Source organism: Rhinopithecus roxellana, chromosome 9 (assembly GCF_007565055.1).
Source record: "Rhinopithecus roxellana isolate Shanxi Qingling chromosome 9, ASM756505v1, whole genome shotgun sequence".
NCBI classification, from domain to species: Eukaryota; Metazoa; Chordata; class Mammalia; order Primates; family Cercopithecidae; genus Rhinopithecus; species Rhinopithecus roxellana.
The window spans coordinates 101,898,441-101,914,074 of NC_044557.1; the positions used below are offsets into that span (position 1 = coordinate 101,898,441).

At 42.4% G+C, this 15,634-nt stretch overlaps 2 protein-coding genes across 9 annotated transcripts in view; one reads left to right on the top strand and one right to left on the bottom strand.

Moving 5' to 3' along the window:
- Nucleotides 1-256: 256 nt before the first annotated feature.
- NDUFB9 (NADH:ubiquinone oxidoreductase subunit B9) lies at nucleotides 257-10,226 on the bottom strand. The gene is made up of 4 exons (XM_010363904.2): nucleotides 10,039-10,226; nucleotides 6,583-6,775; nucleotides 3,044-3,157; nucleotides 257-476 (listed from the first exon to the last, which is right to left on the bottom strand). Exons 1-4 carry the CDS (start codon nucleotides 10,137-10,139, stop codon nucleotides 345-347), a joined length of 540 nt encoding a protein of 179 aa, XP_010362206.2. The 5' UTR covers nucleotides 10,140-10,226; the 3' UTR covers nucleotides 257-344.
- A 2-nt stretch (nucleotides 10,227-10,228) lies between these two features.
- Nucleotides 10,229-15,634, top strand: part of TATDN1 (TatD DNase domain containing 1) — a 50,823-nt gene continuing 45,417 nt past the window's right edge. For all 8 annotated transcript variants that reach the window (XM_030937551.1, XM_010363900.2, XM_030937553.1 and 5 more), the window contains exon 1: nucleotides 10,229-10,301. In XM_030937551.1, coding sequence (XP_030793411.1) covers nucleotides 10,280-10,301 — 22 coding nt within the window. In that variant the 5' untranslated portion in view covers nucleotides 10,229-10,279. The remainder of the gene's footprint in view (nucleotides 10,302-15,634) is intronic.

The following is a 15,634-nucleotide window of genomic DNA, read 5'->3' on the forward strand; positions in this document are numbered from 1 at the left end:
GTTCTTGGCTTTGTTTATTCCTTCTAGTTACCACAGCTAATTAGGCTTTTGACTTGAGAGGTTATTCGCCTCAATCTGGTTCTGCCTCAGTTTTTCCTCACTGGTAACATGTGCTATCCGTGATTTATTGCAGAGAACACAGCCGACCGACTACACGTCCCGTTATTTTCTTCACATGCACAATTGATAAAACAATGAGAGTGGCACAGTCACTTGGCATCACGGTAATTCTTAGAAGAACGCCAGTCATACCAGAGACCATTTCATTGATTTTTTTATTAGGGCAAGTGCATGTTGTGTAACGTATTTCACTTGCAAGTATGAAAGATGAGGGATCTCTCTCTCTATGTGGGCCGCTCCCGGGGTCTGGTCACAATATGCCACCACAGTGGGGGCAAATCACCTTCCTTTCGGGCAGGGGGCAAAGCTTCAGTTAAAGGACCACCAGGTGGCGTTTCCTCCTGCAGCTGCTTAACCTAGAAGGAGGCAAGGAAGGAATCATTACCAAAGGAATCTGATTGAATATAAAAATCTGTTTGCTGCAGTGAAGGGTCAGCTTTGTATCTATGGTGTGTCACTGACATGACACACTGTTTGATCACAATATTGAAAAGTGTTTTTCACATATACCTGCTTTATTTTCATACCCACACTTTCAGAAAAGTCTCCTTAAGGGTTGTCCCATTCTTCTAAACAGTAAAGCCTATTCTTCCTCCCTCCTATTCTTCCCCCCACCCCTTTTCATCACCTCATTATCTGGACCTCCTCTTACTCTGTAGACAAAAACATGACAACTATCATTCCTATTCTCCTTGTCACAGTCCCCCACCCACTGACCAGAAAAACATTTATTTTTGTGTCTCAGCTAAGTGTTCTCCAAAAGCACCATTAAGAAACCTCAGTTCATAATATGTTGGGGATGTTCATTGTAAGCCCCCTTCCTAGCAACCAAGGACAAAAATAAACCACAAAATCACAGGTAAAAATATGCCCAGTTCTGCCAAATGCTGCCCTACTACTTCCAGTTCTAGTTATAGCCAAGATAAATGTCCTAACAGTGGATAACCCATTCTGGATTGTGGCTGCCCTCGGCCTCCAGTCACATGTGCTGCTTAATAATGCTGAAGTGATGGCATATGTAAAGGAGGAATTGTTGAGGTTATCCCAGTGATCAGTTGCAGAATGAACCCGTGGCTCACTATGAATATACTTCCGGCTTCTAAACGGTGAGACATTTCTGACAAAACACTGCCCCCTTTGGCCACAGTGCCCTTCCTTCGGGTCCCCCTTGGCCAAACACTTGCAAAGGTCAATATCCTTAGTGTTATCACCAGAACCAGCACAACTTCCAAATCATGAATTCAAATACCCCACTGTCCAACCACACTCTCCCTTTCCCACTGACTTGTTTAAATGCCTCCTTGAAACTCAGACTACATTTCACAGGCCCTCCCAACTTGACCTTCCCTCTCTGCATATGCCCCCTGGCTTGACTTTGTGGTTTTTCAATCCAGCTTAGATTCCATCATGACAATGGCTTCCTCTCCAATAACCTCAAGTCCCTTGTCACTCTCTCTGAGCAACAGACAAACCGAACCACACACCCTCAGGCCTGTGCCCATATAGCTTAGTATTGCTAAAGAGAAAAAAGACACTGGAGCACATCGGAGTCATTACTGACTAACCACTCCCAACCTCAAATGGGCCTTCGCCACCTGGCCATCCTAGTACTCTCCAGCAAGCTCTTCCTCTCCCCATGACTATCACACCTTCTCCCCATGACCATCACATATTCTCCAAACATGCTGCACCCACTCGTTCTGGGCTTTTCCTCTTATTTCACTAAAAAAAAAATAAAAATAAAAAGCTATTACACAAGTCTGTCATCTTCAAAACTTCCAACCCAAATTTATATATAATCTTTTGCCCAATTATAATGGACAAAGAATCCTTTCTCCTTTTCTTCTTTCTCTACACTCTCTCCTAAAGATTCCATACATCTCTCCATGGCTTTTAAAACTGAAAACTCCCAAGTTTCTGTTTCTAGGCCAAATCTCTCCTGGGAGTTCCAGATTTCCACATCTAAAGCTGGCTTCTGACATCTGCACTTGGCATGTCACAGGATTCTCAAACTTCACCCTTCCAAAATCAATTCTCGATTGCTGCTCTGACACCTGTACCCCCTTCCCCAATCTTCCCTATCTTGGTAAAACATCACCAAACTCCAGATGTTAAAGCTTCAAACCCAGAAACCATTCTCTCTCTCTCTTTTTTTGAGATGGAGTCTTGCTCTGTCGCCCAGGCTGGAGTACAGTGGTGCAATCTCAGCTCACTGCAACCTCCACCTCCTGGGTTCAAGCAATTCTCCTGCCTTGGCCTCCCAAGTAGCTGGGATTACACGTGTACACCACCACGCCCGGCTAATTATTTGTACTTTTAGTAGAGACAGGGTTTCACCATGTTAGTCAGGCTGGTCATGTCCTGACCTCAAGCTATCACCCACCCACTTTGGCCTCCCAAAGCACTGGGATTACAGGTGTGAGCCACTGCACCCTGCCCCGGAAACCATTCTTGATTCCTCCCTGTCCCTTGCCTACCCTCAACATCCAGTCAGTCATCACATCCCTCCAAATGATGTCCTGAGTAAATTTCCTTCCATATCCATTTCATCCACCCTAGTGCTGATCATGACAACCTTTTGACTAAACTTCTGCAATAATCCTAGAAGGGTCTCTCTGCTTCTTCTCTTCCCCTCTCCAATATATTCTTCACACTACAGCAAGATTGAGCTTTTAAAAATATAACTGACCATTCTAACATGAATCAAAATCAAAGACAAAGCCAAAAAGACCAGGGAATGCACTTTAACTTACTTGTAAGGTGGTTATAAATGTTAAACTGATACACTTAGATACCACGGTATATCTGAGAAGTAAGGGCCCAGAGTAACTGTCATGGCTGGAATCTGGACCTCTGCATGTGGGGAGCAAAACTTGACTCCATCTACATAGCTAAGGAATACTGAAGTACAAGTAGAACGCACCTCTCGTTCCCAGCTTTCCCTCCGCAGTTTCTTCCACTGTTCTCTCTTGGCAAAGTAATCAGGATACATTGCCTTCTCAGAAGGATGCCAGTCATCTAAGCACCATTCTGGGAGCTGTCAGGAGAGGAAATCATGGTATCAATCCACAGGACACACTTACCTATCCCTGATAGGGCCTGCTCAGGAGATGTAAGACAAAGATCAAGGTACATTTTTATTTTTATAACCACTGCAACTACCAGACTGTTTCCAACTCTAAGCAAGGAACAGCAGAGGATAAGCAGGAACCAATAATAAAGGAAAATGCCTTAGAGTCAAAGACGGTGCTAAAAAATAGCACCATCGTCAGTCCAAGGAGAATTGGCTTCATTCCTCACCTACCTGCCTTCTCTAAATATCCAGAGTAGTCTTATCTTACTTGGAACTCTTAGAGTATCTGAGAAATATTAAGCATCAATCCAAGTTGGTTAACTTTAAAGTCTAAAACGAACTTTGTTATAGCAAAAAGTATACTGTACGACCTTAAATCTGAAAGTCTTAATGACATCTCAGAGAAAACTGACACCTAAAAAACAGTACTGGCACACCTTAGAGATACTGCGGGTTTGGATCCACACCGCTGCATATATAGCAAGTATCACAATAAAGCAAGTCACAAAATGGTTTTGGTTTCCCAGTGCATATAAAAGTTATGTTTATACTATACTATAAAGTGTCCGATAGCATTATGATGTCTGTTGAGATGTAGTCTCCTGGTGAAGATTTTGTGAATATTGATTAAATAACAAAGGACTTGGAATAGTACAACTTAGTTGATAAAGCAGTGGCAGGATTTGAGAGGATTCACTCCAATTTTGAAAGAAGTTCTTCTGTGGTTAAAATGCTATCAAATGGCATCACATGCTATAGAAATATTTCGTGAAAGGAAAAGTCAATTGATGGGGCAAACCTCACATAATATACATAAAAAATGTACCTAATTTAAAAATACATTATTGGTTGGGCGAGGTGGCTCCTGCCTTTATTCCCAGCCCTTTGAAGGCTGAGGTAGGGAGATTCTATGAGGGTGGCAGTTCGAGACCAGCCTGGACAACATAGCAAGACTCCATCTCTACAAAAAATAAAATAAATTAGCTAGGTGTGGTGGTGTGCACGTGTATTCTTAGCTACTTGGTTGGCTAGGACAGGAGAACTGCTTGAGCCCAGGGGGTCCAGGCTACAGTGAGCTATGATCATGCTATTGCACTCCAGCCTGGGCAACAGAGGGAGACCGTTTTCAAAACAAAAACAAAAGAAATACATTACTGATAAAAACTGCCAACAATCATCTGAGCCATCAGAAAATCAATCTTTTTACTGGTGGAGAGTATTGTGTCAATGCTGATGGCTGGTGACTAAACAGGGTGATGTTTGCCGACGGTTGGAGTGGCTTTGGCAATTTCCTAAAATAACAATGAGGTTTGCCACATCAATTGACTTCCTTTCACCAAACACTTCTATAGCATGTGATGCCATTTGATAGCATTTTACTCACGGAAGAACTTCTTGCAAAATTGGAGTCAATCCTCTCGAACCCTGCTGCTGCTTAATCAACTAAGCTGATGTACTATGTGAAGTCTTTTGTTACCATTTCCTCAGTGTTCACAAAATCTTCACGAGGAGACTCCATCTCAAGAAACCACTTTCTTACTCATCCATAAGAAGCAGCTCTTCATCTGTTCAAGATTTATCATGAGATTAGAGCAATTCAGTCACATCCTCAGGATCAACTTCTATTCTGGCTCTCTTGCTATTTCCACAACTTCTGCAGTTACTTCCTCTGCTGAAGTCTTGAGCCCTTCAAAGTCATCCACAAGGGTTGGAATCAACTTCTTCCAACCCCATTAAAGCTGATATTTTGATCTCTTCCCATGAATCATAAATATCCTTAATGGCATTTAGAATGGTGAATTCTTTCCAGAAAATTTTACTATGCCCAAATCCATCAGAGGAATCAATATCTATGTCAACTATAACTGTGCAAAAATATATTTCTTAAATAATAAAACTTGCAAGTTGAAATTACTCCTTGATCCATGGGCTGCAGAATGCATGTTATGTTAGTAGACATGGTAGCAGGTCTCGACAGTGGGTTTAAAAGATTCAGTAAACCATGTTGTACACAGATTTGCCGTAACTCAGGCTTTGTTATTCCATTTCTAGGGCACAGGCAGAGTAGGTTTAGCATAATTCTTAAGGGCCCCAGGATTTTCAGAATGGCAAATGAACAATGGCTTCAACTTAAAACCACCAGCTGCATTAGCCCCTAACAAGAAAGTCAGCCTGTCCTTGAAGTTTTGAAGCCAGGCATTGACTTCTCTCAAGGTATGAAAGTTCTAGATGGTATCTTATTCCAAAAAAAGGCTACTTCATCTCCACTGAAAATCTGTTGTTGAGTACAGCCACCTTCATCAACTATCTTAGCCAGCTTTTGTGTAATAATTTGCTGCAGCTTTTCCATCAGCACTTGTTACTTCACCTTGCACATCTGTGTTACAGAGATGGCTTTTTTCCTTAAACCTCATGGACCAACCTCTACTAGCTTCCAACTTTTTTTCTGCAGCTTCCTAATCTCTCTTGGCCTTCACAGAAATGAAGAGTTAAAGACTTACTCTGGATTAGGCTTTGGCTTAAGGGAATATTGTAGCTGGTTTGATCTTTTGTCCCAACAACTAAAACGTTCTCCATATCAGCAATAAGACTGTTTCACTTATCATTTGTGTGTTCACTGGAGCAGCACTTTTAATTTCCTTAAAAAACCTTTAGTTTCCTTTACATTCACAACTTGGCTAACCAGCAGAAAAGGACTAGCTTTCTGCCCATCTTGGCTTTCAACATGCCTTCCTCACTCAGCTTAATCATTTCTAGCTTTTGATTAAAGTAAGAGATGTGCAACGGATGTAAGTGAGAGACATGTAACTCTTGCTTTCACTTGAACACTTAACAGGCTATAGTACGAACATTAATTGTCCTAATTTCAGTGTTGCTGTGTTAGGGAATAGGGAGCCCTGACGAGAGGGATAGAGGCAGGGGAACTACTGGTCGGTGACCGTCAGGACACACACATTTATGGATTAAGTCTGCTGTCTTATATGGGCATAGTTTTTATGCCCCCAAACAATGACAATAGTAACATTGAAGGTGACTGATGACAGTTCACCACAACAGACAGAGTAATAATAAAAAAAGTCTGAAATCTTGCAAGAATTGCCAAACTGAGAACCAGAGACAGGAAGTGAGCACACGGTGTTGGAAAAATGGTGCCCAGAGACTCACTCAGCACAGGGTTGCCACAAACCTTCAATCTGTAAAAACACTTATCTGCCAAGCACAATAAAACAAAATGCAATAAAATGAGGTAGGCCTGCATCTGACAACTGTCAGGAAAGAAGTCTCCTAGCTACCCCTTGAAGGGCAAGTGATTTCTAAGGCTGATGTCTGGGACTGAAGAAACAAAATCCATCTCTCAGAAGGCAGTCATCATTGTAATTCTCGCCTACCTTGTAGCAATCGTATCTCTCATAGGAGGTGCCCCCAGGAGAGTCAGGGAAGATGTACGGCTGTGGATGCTGACGGTACCAGAATTCTTCCTCAGCCTCCTTCAGCAGCTGGGTGGCCTTCATCATATCCTTTTCATTCTTATGTTCTTCAAACCGGGCTCTCAGCAAACAAGCAAAGTATCGGTATTTGTCTCTTAAACCAAAATGATTTTGAAGATTAGAAATGTTACCTACTCACATGGTCAGAGTTGCTGTCTGACAGGAGGCTGCACTCCTGACACCTTCTGGATGGGCAGTAGACCTCCCCCAACCCTCCTAATGGAGCAGCCGTATCATCATGGCTGCTTCCTCTATAGCCCACCAAACAGCAGCAGCAAAAAAATAATGTATTAAATATATACCCTAACCATTTTTCTCCTCTTACATCCAACAATGGAAAGAGGATTTAAACAAAAAAAAAAAAAAAAGAATTTGCAAGAGAAAAGCTATAACCTCTGTAGGATCATTCAACATTCATCGAATGACAACTTCCATTTCCTTCTATCTTGTGCTAGTCACTATGCTAAATTCTGGAGATACAAAGATGAATAAGAAAGGTGTTACTTAGCGGAAACAGTATTGCTTAGCTCATACAGAACTGGGTTTGTATCCTGACTCTGACACTAGCTGCATAACCTTAGGCAAGTTAAAGTCAAGTTCTAAAGAAACTGGGCAAAGATCAGCTAGGAGGTTTTGACAATAATCTAGGACACAGATGACAAGGGCCTGAAAGTAGGGAGCTGTGATGGTGACAGGAGACAGGAGAGACATTTAGAGACATTTAGACTTCCAAGTTATGAGAATAGGCTCTGCAATCAGACTGTGTAGGCCTGAATCTTAGCTCTGCCACTACTAGTTGTGTAACCTGGGGTAAGTTAATGTCTTCTGGCAAGGTGCAGTGGCTCATGCCTATAATCCCAGCACTTTGGGAGGCTGAGGTGGGTGGGTGGGTCACCTGAGGTCAGGAGTTCAAGACCAGCCTGGCCAACATGGCAAAACCCTGTCTCTACTAAAAATACAAAAATTAGCCGGGCATGGTGGTGGGTGCCTATAATCCCAGCTACTTGAGAGGCTGAGGCAGGAGAAGCGCTTGAACCCGAAAGATGGAGGTTGTGGTGAGCCAAGATCGCGCCTTGCACTTCAGCCTGGGCAACAAGAGCAAAACTCCGTCTCTTGTAAACATTCAATAAGATAAACACACTTTAAAAAGTGCCTGGTACATCCCAAGTGTTCAATAATGTCAGTTACTAATACCATACTAGAAAGAGAATTTACAAAAACCAGTATTGAATTATACATGGTGTATGAGTATGTGTGTTATTGGCAAAGGAGTAAGGAGCAAATACTTGAGATCAATTCTGAGACTTGAAGCTCAGTAACTAAATTACTAATAATACCATTAGCAGAGGCAGGAAATTTGGGAAAAGAGTCAGAATGGGGAGTGATAGGAAAACAAGTTTGATTTCAAAGAATTTAGATAAATTGAGTTTGAGAGAACAGTTAGTGATCTTTTCAATTTTTTTTTTTATTATTATTTTTTGAGACAATGTTTCACTCTTGTTGCCCAGGCTGGAGTGCAATGGGGCGATCTTGCCTCACTGCAACCTCTGCCTCCCAGGTTCAAGCGGTTCTTCTGCCTCGGCCTGCCAAGTAGATGGGATTACAGGCACCCACCACCACACCTGGCTAATTTTTGTATTTTTAGTAGACGGGGCTTCACATGTAGGCCAGGCTGTTCTCGAACTCCTGACCTCAGTTGATCCATCCACCTCAGCCTCCCAAAGTACTGGGATTACAGGCGTGAGCCACCATGTCCAGCCAACAGTCGGTGATCTAACAAACAATTTGAACTACAGCTCTAGAGACAAATGAGCGCAGGTGGTGACTCAAGTCCCAGCACTAAATGAGGCTGCCCAAAGTACATACAGCAACATAGTAAGCCTAGGATGGAACCACAGAGAACAGCACAATGAGGGCAAATGGAGGAAGAAATTAAGGCAAGGATTGAGAAAAAATGTCAGATCTTAAAAATGCTGAGCCATAGCTGTCATAGTAGCTAGTTTATATCATCTTCCTCTAGGACTATGGACTTTAGTATTCCCAGCTGTAGTTCAGTATTGCTTGAATTCTTTTTTTCATGTTTAACTTTTTTTGACACATAATAATTGTACCTATCTACGGGGTACATGTGATATTTTAATACATCCATATAATGTATAATGATCAAATCAGGGTGATTTGGATATTCATCACCTCAAACATTTATCATTTGTGTTGGGATACCTGAATCCTGGATGGCTCAACTTCCTTCATCATCAATTTGTTCACATGTCCATTTTCCCCACTAATCCATGAGCTGTTGCAGCTCAAAAATTGATTACTAACATTTATATATTTAGCATAGAGCACAGAATCTGAATTGCAAATTCTGTCAAATAAATAAATAGGGAAAACTCAAGGAAGAAACTAACAATCCCATCACATTGTACTTGGCCATCTTCCTGCCAAATCAAGAGAAGTATGTCAGTGACTTTCTAATAGTCACATACATGCAATCTGGGCTTCGAGGATACCCTGTGCAATTCTTCCAGGCCTACTCCATTTTCCATGGAGTTTTTTCCCAGAAGCCCTTCTTATAAGATAGGTTTGGGGAGTTGTAAGACTGGAGTGGAGGCCTGGCACTCACACATCTTTGGTTGTCAGCCCACGCTGCATTGAATTTAGGTTATTAAAATCTACACTATGCTCTAACACTAGTCTCAGATGGATAGAGAAGGAAAGAGAATTATGTAAGAGGTGAAAAAGATGTAAAGGTAATGAAAAGGACTAGATGAAGCTAAAAAGAGAAAAGCTAATGGGAGGGGTGGGCGAATGATGATGCTCTGGAGTAAGACCTAAATTTTAACCCTGGCTCAGACACTTACAAACGCTATCACCTTGAGCAAGTTACTAGCTGTGCTTACCTCCGTATCTGTAAAATAAGCTTAAGATAATTCCTAACTCCTAGAGTTTTGCTGACTAAAGAAAATAATGCATAGCTTATTGCTGTTAATATTGGAAAGCAGAATATCGTGAAGGAAACGATTATTTAGCGAGCGCTGGACCCATGACAATTACAATTTTAGGCGCATTCCTTTATTTCACTTAATCTTCCTGCGACCCTCTGCGCTGGTCCTGCGTCCGTTTCACTGAACAAAAAGCTGAGGCCCAGACCCGATAAGCAACTCTACAAGATCTCCCGGCCATGGGTGGAGAAGCCTGGATTCGAACCCGAGTCTAAGGACAGGATTCTGTGGAGCGAGAGGCCACCTTCCAATTCCGTCCCGAAGTCATTGAACCTCCCGGTACCCGGGGGCCTCTCTACCTCCACGGGGCCTCCAGGATCACCTCCCCGAGTCCTGGGTCCCCATTCCTTACCTGTGGACGCACCACGACTCGAGGTGGCGCAGCGCCCGCTTATAAAGCCGCAACACCTTCTGCTGATGGGTCAGGTAGGCCCCCGACGCCAATAACGCCATGACTGCGATGACCTTTCCCGGCTGCGGGGACAGCCGGGAATCCGTAGGCCTGCGGCAGCTGACGTAACAATGCCAGCCGGAAGGGCGGAACAGCCGGCGGCCACTTCCGCTTCCGCCGGGGAGGTCTCCGTTCCGCAGTCATGGGTCGCTTCAAGTTTGTCGGTAAGAGGAGCATTTTCCACGCCCTTGGGTCTTTTTGACTTGTCCCAGGCGTTGTTCACCAAGGTCACAGGACCCAGGAATTGCGCCTTCCGGCTTTGTAAGGGTTGAAAGGGCCGCTCAATGGAAGAGGGCGCAGGGAGGTTTCTGGGTGCTGGTAATGTTCTGGTTCTTGATCTAAGTCCTGGGTTCACGAGGGTGTGTTTCTTTGTAAAAATTAACAAGCCAAGCCCTACAGTTATGATTTTTGTGCTCTTTTCAACATCTGTAATATATTCTGTTTTTAAAAAAGAGAAAAAACTCCAAAAAGGCCAATCACTGTGTTCCTATTCATCCCACGTGCACCTCCCGGCCCTTCCCCTCTGCCTTGGCAGAGAGGATGACCGCTTTTAGGAACCAATTCACTCAACCTTTCATTCGTTCATATCATAGTTAATGAGCGCCTCAAGTGGGCCTGGCACTGGCCTAGAAACAGAGCACAAAGCTCTCAGTTCTACGGTCATCACCATCTAGTGGAGAAACTAGAGAACACAAGTAGTGGAGAGAAAAAAATTCTGTACTTGGCAAGTACAATGATCCAGTCAGCATCGGTAGAACAAGAGAGCGAGAATGCTGCCGGGATTTAAATGGGCATGGTCCTCGTCTTTGTGGGGTTTCCAGCTACTTGAAGGTGGGAAATGACAGTGATCACACCTCTGCTTTAGCACGGTAACGTTGATAGCTATTATGTAGCTTTTGTGGGAAATAGGGAGAGGTAGGGAATCATTTCAAGACTTAAACTAGGGTAATGGAAAAGAGAGAAATGGAAGAGATGTGTGCAGCATTTAGCAGCTGAGTGTTCATGGCCGGTAGTAGAGAGTGAACAAAGATGACTCAGGGTTTGGAAAAATACTGAAATATGAAATGGAAGCATGACTAGTTTGGCGGTGAGGAGAGGTACCCAGGTCCATTTGGATTAGGTTAAGTTTGAGATAATTATAGGACATCCAGGTAGAGATATCTGGGCAATTGGGAATGTGGTCTGGCAATCAAGAGATAAGGATTATACATTTACATCTGAGAGTTATTTAATCAGTATTTTTTTTCAAAGACATTGTGCTAAGTCCTGTGGAACTGTAAAATCTAGTGGTGCGGTTTTCAGACTGGAGACCTAAGACCTATGTACTGTACAGTCAAAAGCAAACGCAGGGAAGAATATGTTAAGTGCCAGGAAAAAGGTTTTGAAATTGCTGTGGGAAAGCCTGGAGTAGGGATTTGGGGAGGGGTCCTCAAATAAGACATTGCCGTGTCTTAGCCTTTCCATCCTAACGTTTGATATAATTGATGAGGGAGATGGAATAAAGAGCCATGAAGTACTCCATAAAGAAAGGCCACATAACTTTTTAAAAGTGTGTTTATGTTATACAACTAAATCCCTGCCTCAAATTAATGTCTTAAATCCATCCTCCATGTAGACTCCATTTTGGTGTATCTAAAACTCAAATCAGCTACATGTTTCTTTTGCTTCGAATTTCTCATTCTCAGGATAGTCTAAGTACTTTCAGACCATACAAAGCCCTTCTGTTGTCCAGTCTTTTCTAGCCCATCCCTGGACTGCTCTATAAACACTTGTGCATGCTGTTTGTTACCTCTGACAAGGTTTTAGAGTGGCAGTTTGGGGCCAAAATATTCCCTCTGCCTACCAACCCTGTTGCCTGTCTGCCTACCTGCCCTGTTGCCTGTCTGCCTACTTACTCCTTAAAACTTATACCACATTATTTATAATTAAATATGAGTCTGTCTTTCCCACTAGATCAAACTCTTAAGGCAGATACTCTGGTATGGTTTTTATATTTTTTTCCTAGGGGCATAGTACAATGACCGTTTGGGGAAGTATGAATGAGTGGCTTTAGTGCTAAGGTGATAAGAAAATTAGTAAAGGGATTAGCACCAGATAAAATAAGCAAGAAAAGACTTCTTAGAGAAGGTGACTTTATTGGAATAAATAATTGGAATAAATTTTTTTCTGCATGGTCTCCTTTAGCCCCGCTCTCCTAAAGTAACCATATTAAAAGTTTAAAGTATAGCCTTCCCTAATTTTTTAATAGATTGTTATGCAGATTCATAAAAATACAACATATCAAGGTTTTTTTTTTTTTTTCCTTTTTTCTTTTTTTTTTTGAGACGGAGTCTCGCTCTGTCGCCCGGGCTGGAGTGCGGTGGCCGGATCTCGGCTCACTGCAAGCTCCGCCTCCCGGGTTTACTCCATTCTCCTGCCTCAGCCTCCGGAGTAACTGGGACTACAGGCGCCCGCCATCCTTTTTAAAACAGAAATGAGATCGTATTATGCATTCTATCCTTGGTATATGACTTACTCTGATATTTAATCTTTCAGTTTGTGTCATTTAAAAAAATTCTGTCCAGGAATCGCTAGACTAACTTCTTAGCCTAATAATGAGTTCTGAAAAAATACTTTGAAAAACACCATATTAAATCTCTGGAAGATTGGTCCACGAACAAGCTTCACATGGGACAATTGCATGAAAAATTAAACCAGTATTGTGAAAATTACCTTAGATTTTGGTTTAAGACAGCTGACCATTATAATTCTTTCTACATTTCTCTTTTCTACTTGTATAACAAGTGACTGCCCCTTAGAACTATACACCAACAGTGGGAGTTTTTGTTTGTTTTGAGACAGGGTCTTGCTCTGTCACCTAGGCTGGAGTATAGTGGCTTAGATCATGGCTCCCGCATTGACCTCCTGGGCTCAAGTGATCTTCCTGCCTCATCCTCCCAGGTAGCTGAGACTAGAGGCGCTCACCACCACACCAGGCTAATTTTTTTTTGTAGAGACAGTGTCTTGCTATGTTGCTCAGGTTGGTCTTGAATTGCTGGCCTTAAGCAGTCCTTCCACCTCCACCTCCCAAAATTCTGGGATTACACGTGGAGCCACCGGCCAGCATGAAAATTTCTTTAGCCCAACTTATACTCTTTTCTTTCTTCACAAGTGGAATTTTTTATATTCTGTTCCCTGGGTGTTATTTACAAACTCTTCCACTCTCAAAAATACTTCTACCTGCAACGATTATATGCCAAAATCTCTACTGCATTGATCTTAGACTACACAGTACACAAAAAAATGAGAAATATCTGTGCAAGAAGAAAATGCAAAATACAAACAACAGTGAAAATAAAAACATCACATTCCATTCCTGATATCATTTAGATATTTGTCCCCTCCAAATCTCATGTTAAAATTTGCTGTCCAACGTTGGGGTGGGTCCAGTGGGAGGTGTTTGGGTCACTTCCCACCATCCATCTCATAGGGGTGGATCCCTCATAAAAGGCTTGATGACCTCCCTGTGGTAATGAGTTCACACTGGTTCCCCTTTTCTTTCCACCAGGGTTGGAAACTTACTGAGATCCTCCCAAAAGCAGATGCTGGTGTCATGCATCTTGTACAACCTGCAGAACCATGAGCCAAATAAACCTCTTTTCTTTATAAATTACCCAGTCTCAGGTGTTCCTTTATAGCAATGCAAAAGCAAATTAATATAGTTCCTCCAAATCACACATAACACCTCCATATCTATCTTTCCAGATCTTCTGTAGGCATACCAAACAAAATAAGATCATACTGAGGCTACTCTTTTGTAATCTGCTTTTTTCAATCACAGTCTCCACCTTTCTATTTCAGGAAATTTTCATCTTAACTAATACCAAAACCATACTCAAACTTTTCCTGTTGTTCCAAAAATGTCCGTTGGTGGTCATATCCAAAATAGTATCCCATTTAGAGCCACACATTTGGTTGTTCCTTAAGTTTTTAAATCAAGTGCAGAGGTTTGCAAACTTTTTCTTTAAAGGGCCATATAGTAAATATTTTAGACTTTGAGGGTCATGTGATCTCATTGCAGCTATTCAACTCTGCCCTTGTGTGTACTGTGATGTAATAATAAATACATATTTGTTCTCTGCTCCCATTCCTTTGTGCACAACTCCTGAAACCTTTGGAATCTCCTAAGTGCTGTCTTTTTGTATGCTACTAAGATGACTGATGACTGGGGGCTCCTGGATAGCCTCAGGATGGGGGTTTGCCTAGGAAAACCAATCATGTGATTAGAGAGTTGGAAGTTTCAGTCCCTCCCACCCACTCCCACCTCTGGGGAAGGGGAGAGGAACTGAAGGTTGAGTTGTTCACTAATAGCCAGTGATTTAATCAATCATACCTACATGGTGAAGCTTCTGTAAAAACCCACACATGTCTCTATGTGTCTCTTCCACGTGGTCCTTTTTGAGCTGCATCTTTTTATAATGAATGGGTAATAAGTAAAGTGCTTTCCTAAGTTCCATGAGCTGCTCTAGAAAATGATCAAACCTGAGAAGGGGGTTGTGGGAACCTCTGATTGTAGCCAAGTTGGATAAGTTGTAGGTAACATGGGAACCTACTGCTTGTAATTGGCATCTGGAATGGGAGGAGTCTTGTGGGACTGAGCCCTTGACTTCTGCCGTCTGATGTTATCTCCAGGTAGATAGTGTGAGAATTGAGTTAAATTGTAGGTCACCCAGCTGGTGTCAGAGAATTGGTTGTTGGGAGAGGAAACCCCACACCTACGTGATGTCAGAAATGAATCCTCACACCTGTAATCCGAGCACTTTGGGAGGCCAAGGCGGGAGGACTGCTTGAGCCCAGGAGTTCAAGACCAGCCTGGGCAACAAAGTGAGACCCATCTCTACTTAAAAAAAAAAAAAAATGAAGTATTCAGAGTATTGTGAGTATGAGAATACAGTTTTCCTATCTCACACCTTGTCATTCAAAAGCAGGTGATAGACAGTATGTAAGTAGGTGTGGCCATGTTCCAGTAAAACTTATGGTCACTGAAACTTGAAGTTCTTATAATTTTGATGTGTCACAAAATATTATTTTGATTTTCTTCAACTATTTAAAAATGTAAAGTCATTCTTAGCTGAGAGGCAAACAAAAGTAGGCAGTGGCTTGTGGGCCTTAGTTTACCAACCCCTTGATCTAGCACATTTCTTTTTTTAATGGCACTGACTTGCCAAAGCAGCTGGGCTCATTGTCCCTGTGAAATAAAAATAAAATTCTAAGTCCCCTAAACTGGCTGAACAGACCCCCCCCTCTTTGGCCAAGTAGACTCCAGAAAAACATGAAAAACAAATTCCCAAACATAATAAGATGGTCATGGTCTCCTTCCTTACTAACGAATACCGGACTTTTCCTAAAAGTTAAACGGAAACCAGCCCTGGAAAAACAAAGAATGGAAGACTTGCTCCTCTGCTGACATCAGCCAACTGCCTGACATGGTGACCAGCCTCCCCTCCTTTTTTGCAGT

What these genes read in the sequence shown, in the direction of transcription:
- NDUFB9 (XM_010363904.2), bottom strand. Translation starts at nt 10,139, where the DNA reads ATGGCGTTATTGGCGTCGGGGGCCTACCTGACCCATCAGCAGAAGGTG. An exon ending in GAGTCGTGGTGCGTCCACAG is followed by an intron (nt 6,776 to 10,038) that starts GTAAGGAATGGG and finishes TTTTGGTTTAAG; the next exon opens with AGACAAATACCGATACTTTG. An exon ending in AGAGATACGATTGCTACAAG is followed by an intron (nt 3,158 to 6,582) that starts GTAGGCGAGAAT and finishes CTCTCCTGACAG; the next exon opens with CTCCCAGAATGGTGCTTAGA.